Source organism: Calliphora vicina, chromosome 3 (genome assembly GCF_958450345.1).
Source record: "Calliphora vicina chromosome 3, idCalVici1.1, whole genome shotgun sequence".
In the NCBI taxonomy this organism is placed as follows: domain Eukaryota; kingdom Metazoa; phylum Arthropoda; class Insecta; order Diptera; family Calliphoridae; genus Calliphora; species Calliphora vicina.
The window spans coordinates 70588507-70592711 of NC_088782.1; the positions used below are offsets into that span (position 1 = coordinate 70588507).

At 29.2% G+C, this 4205-nt stretch overlaps 1 protein-coding gene across 1 annotated transcript; it reads left to right on the plus strand.

Annotated features, from left to right (window-relative positions):
• Positions 1 to 385: 385 nt before the first annotated feature.
• On the plus strand, positions 386 to 3924 carry LOC135954260 (probable serine hydrolase). Its single transcript, XM_065504342.1, has 3 exons — positions 386 to 612; positions 2613 to 2716; positions 2792 to 3924. The coding sequence occupies exons 1-3, from the start codon at positions 576 to 578 to the stop codon at positions 3746 to 3748; spliced, it is 1098 nt and encodes a 365-aa protein (XP_065360414.1). The 5' UTR covers positions 386 to 575; the 3' UTR covers positions 3749 to 3924.
• Positions 3925 to 4205: the final 281 nt, after the last annotated feature.

The window sequence follows — 4205 nt, forward strand, 5'->3', positions numbered from 1 at the left end:
AAGATAATAGACCAATCAGTCAAATCAAATACAAATAGTTTATATTTTTTGTTTCGAAATTGTGAATGATAATATTGTAATATTCATATTGAAAATGTTCTTCATAGCCAAAGAAGTGGTACATGCAGCAACAAGTGTTTACCTAACATACAAGAGATATAAAAAGTGTAACAAATAAATTTTCCACTTTAAAAACAAAAAGTGATTTCATTCCGTTTTCTTCTGAAGAAGCAAACAAATTGCCAAGCTACGTTTGAAATAACGGAAATATTTAATAAATGCGTCGTAAATGGTTGGCAACTCAATACACATTTATAAAGAAAATAACTCTAAAGCAAATGTCAAAAAACGGCTCTCATTAGAACTTGAGTCAGAATGAATTGTCAGAAGTAAATAGAAAAAAAACAATATAATTTCTAATGTTATCAATTTTAATTGTAATTAGCTTTACTATTTTTAATATGATCATTAGTATTTAAAACAAAAAGTGCAAGTCAACAGGGAAGCAGGTGAACAAAAAATCAATAGTTAATTTTAGACATCAGACACAAATAATTCCAACAGACAACACGACTATGTTCCCATTGAAAATACCAGAAAATAAAATAACATGTAAGTAGAAATAATTTGCGGAATAACTCAAATAACGACAGTTAATGAAGCATTAAAATGGTAAATAAAAATGTTTACTATTTAAAGGTCGCTTTCAAGAATCGTGATGACCCATAATTTATACGTTGAACATCAGCATTAGGTATCAAAGTCCAATCTGAATGACGGGAATAATTACAAAAAATTTTAAACAAATCTGGTGTTTAAGTGCGAGACTGTTTGTTTAAATTATTTACTTAACTCATTCTAATAAGTTTGTAAAGTAGATTTTTAATCTATATAGTCTATTTGCACAGTGGTTTATATGAAAAATACTCAAACTTGTTTTTCTATCAAATAGATTATATTAACATTTTATAAAAGTTGTTTAAAATATGTAATTTCCTATTGCTATTTTTTGTATGTTTGCTGCTTTCTGAATTTCTCTGAAGTACTACAAAATTGGAGTTCGCTATAATTGTATGTAATACTAATCGCGCTTAAAATCCAAGAATTTTTAATTTGCATCAGGGAGCTACAATTGTTCTCTACATGTAGACATAAATATATGTGATTCTAAATAAAATCAGAGCTTGTAATAAATTAATTAAATTTGAACTTAAATTTAAATTCGGAATCAAAAAATGTAAGCGATTCATTGCATAAAACCATTCCCAACATAACAAATTCTTTAGATCCATTTAAATGCATTTATCGTTAAATAAATTAATTCACAGTGGAATTAATTCATAACATAATTGTTTAAATTTTTGAATGATTAAATTGTTGTTACTTCAAATCTAATACAAATTGAATTTAAATAGTTTTCTTCATTCTATTTGTTTTGTTTTTAATCACGGTACAATCAACCTTTTAGAATTGTTAGGGAATTACAGAAACGAAGCAAAATAAAATACATATTAAATTGTTTATTAAGATTTAAACCACTTGCATCACTCAAATCTTTTATTTTATCTGCTCGACATTTCAAAAATCCCATAGTTTGATTTGAATTAAAAAACTCGTATGATTCAATATCGAATACATTTTATAAAAAATAAGTTCTTAAAGGAATGAACTCAGTACGTTTGGATTACTAAGGAATTAGAATAAAGAACTAACACGTGCTGAATGGTTTAATGGAATTGTTAAGAGTATAACAATTTGATTTTGAAAATTGAATTAAGAATTCATTATTTCGAACCTTTGAGTACAATAAACATTGTGGATATACTTCGTAATATGGGGAATACATATAACGTTTGATACAGTTATAGTTAAGTTGACAATATTTGGTCAAGTGATACCCTAGTCTTTCCGGATATTAAAGCATATTTTTAATATAGAATTTAATTATCCTAATGTTCAATTATTGTCATGCTTTCTTATTTATACGTTGTCTATTTCGTATAATAATCCAGCTCATGTATATTAATGAATACCTATAATTTGTCTTTAATAATGTGTTTAATTGAGCCATTTGTATAGAGGTGAATAAAATTGGTATAATAAAACTGAAAACAGCTATATAAAACAGTTTGTGCAGGTTTATTTAACAGGTAATATAAATTTAATAATTGTTTGTTTCAAGAAGACGCTTCTTTTTTGCAAATTGAATGAATTTATTTTTATAACGAAAGCTTTTATGGATTTACTGAATAGTGTGCAATAGATAAATAATTTCCATTATGTTATTAACTTACATGAGACATCAAAAATATGTTTTGACTTTATATTATTTTACAGTAAAATATTTTCACAAAATTGTTCGTACACACCACAGTCTTATTTCAGATTAAAACACCTCATATGAGTATGTTTGTTTATAGTCATTTATCTATAACTTTTAAGAGCTTTCTGTTATTTAGCATTAACACAATTGCTCGTAATCTAACACTAGAAAAATATTGATTGATAATTTCAATGCTGCCTAAAATAATAACCAATTTATATTCTATATTGATTCTTAAAGTAAGCTAAAACACATTTTGTCTCTACTTTCAATTGATTATTATTTGCAGTAAGTAGCATGGAACCAAATAGTGTCACAAATGCAGATGGAACATCGGCCATTAAGAGATATAGACATGCGGGAGATTTAACTGGGGAACCACCGACTAGAGAGGTAATTAATAAAAATAATAACTTATCAACTGCATTTAAAGAATTTTAATATAATTTACTATATACATATATATAGTTTGCTGAAGTATCCATTCCTGTACCTTGGGGTCATTTGGCTGGCAAATGGTATGGTCCACAAAACGTTCAACCCATTTTGGGATTACATGGTTGGCAAGATAATGCGGGCACATTTGATATGTTAGTACCTTTGCTACCGCCAGATGTGGCTTTTCTTTCGGTTGATTTGCCCGGTCATGGTTTATCGTCTAGACTACCAGATGGTTGCTACTACAACACCATCGATAATCTCTACGTGATACGTGTGATAATGAAACAATACAAATGGGAAAAGTTATCGCTGATTGGCCATTCTATGTCATCGATTATTGGTTTTGTATTTGCCGCTGTTTTTCCCGACAAAGTTGACATGTTCATTGGTATCGACGCCTTAAAGCCACATCAACGTCCCTTTCCCAGTGTTATACGCACCATGGAAACACGTATGGATGAATTTTTACGTGAAGATGAACGTAACCGCAATAAAAATGAACCACCCAGTTACACATACGACGAGCTTATAGAGCGTATTTATGTGGGTACATTCCATTCGGTCAACAAAGATCTTTGCAAACACATGTTGGCCCGTAACATACAAAAATCGGAAAAATATCCCGACAAGTATTTCTTTACTCGTGATAGACGTCTGAAGTTTTACAATTATGCGGTTGGCTCTCAGGAATTGTGCGTGGAAATGGCCAAGCGTATAACATGTCCATATATGTTTATTAAAGCCCGCAATTCCTCATATTTTGAGGACAAAAAGTATTATGATGAAGTTTTAGATGTGCTTAAAACAAAACCAAATTTTGAGTATTTTGAATGTGATGGCGCCCATCATTTGCACATGAATAATCCACAGTCGATTATGGGACCAGTTGTCGATTTCATAAATCGTTTTGGACCAGCAGCTAGAGCAAAACAGGCCAAAATCGCCAAAGAGAAGGCTAAGGCGGATAAAGAAAGTAAACTGTAAATATGATTGGGAAGAGAAATCTTCTACTCGGGGAGAATATACTTAATATTCCACTAAGAAAATGTTATCACAATCTTAATAAATGTATGTATGTATTTTATAATTTTATTATTTTCTTAGTTTTAAGAAGATTTTTTTATGAGAATATTAAATAAATATTTTTTTTAAAATACACACTTTTATTGATATTTTAAAAAATAGTAAAAAGCTAAAACTAAACAAGTTAAAATTTAAAGGGCATAGATCCATGGAGAAATAGACATAGAGAGGGAACTAGAAAAAACCTCAAACAAAAAAATTACTTAAAATAATTTTGTTCTCACATAGTTCTTTTTACTAATATATTCTTTGAGAGTTTCCGATCTATGTGAATTTATCTATGCATAGATCCTTAGTCATAGAGAAAACACATAGAGCTGAAACTCTCCTGTCAAAGACCTAACTCAGTTGTCAAAAA

Bases quoted from the DNA above. Each gene is read 5' to 3' on its own strand.
- LOC135954260 (XM_065504342.1), top strand. From the start codon at position 576: ATGTTCCCATTGAAAATACCAGAAAATAAAATAACAT. The intron at 613-2,612 runs GTAAGTAGAAAT...TATTATTTGCAG, and splicing joins ACCAGAAAATAAAATAACAT to TAAGTAGCATGGAACCAAAT. The intron at 2,717-2,791 runs GTAATTAATAAA...ACATATATATAG, and splicing joins GGGAACCACCGACTAGAGAG to TTTGCTGAAGTATCCATTCC.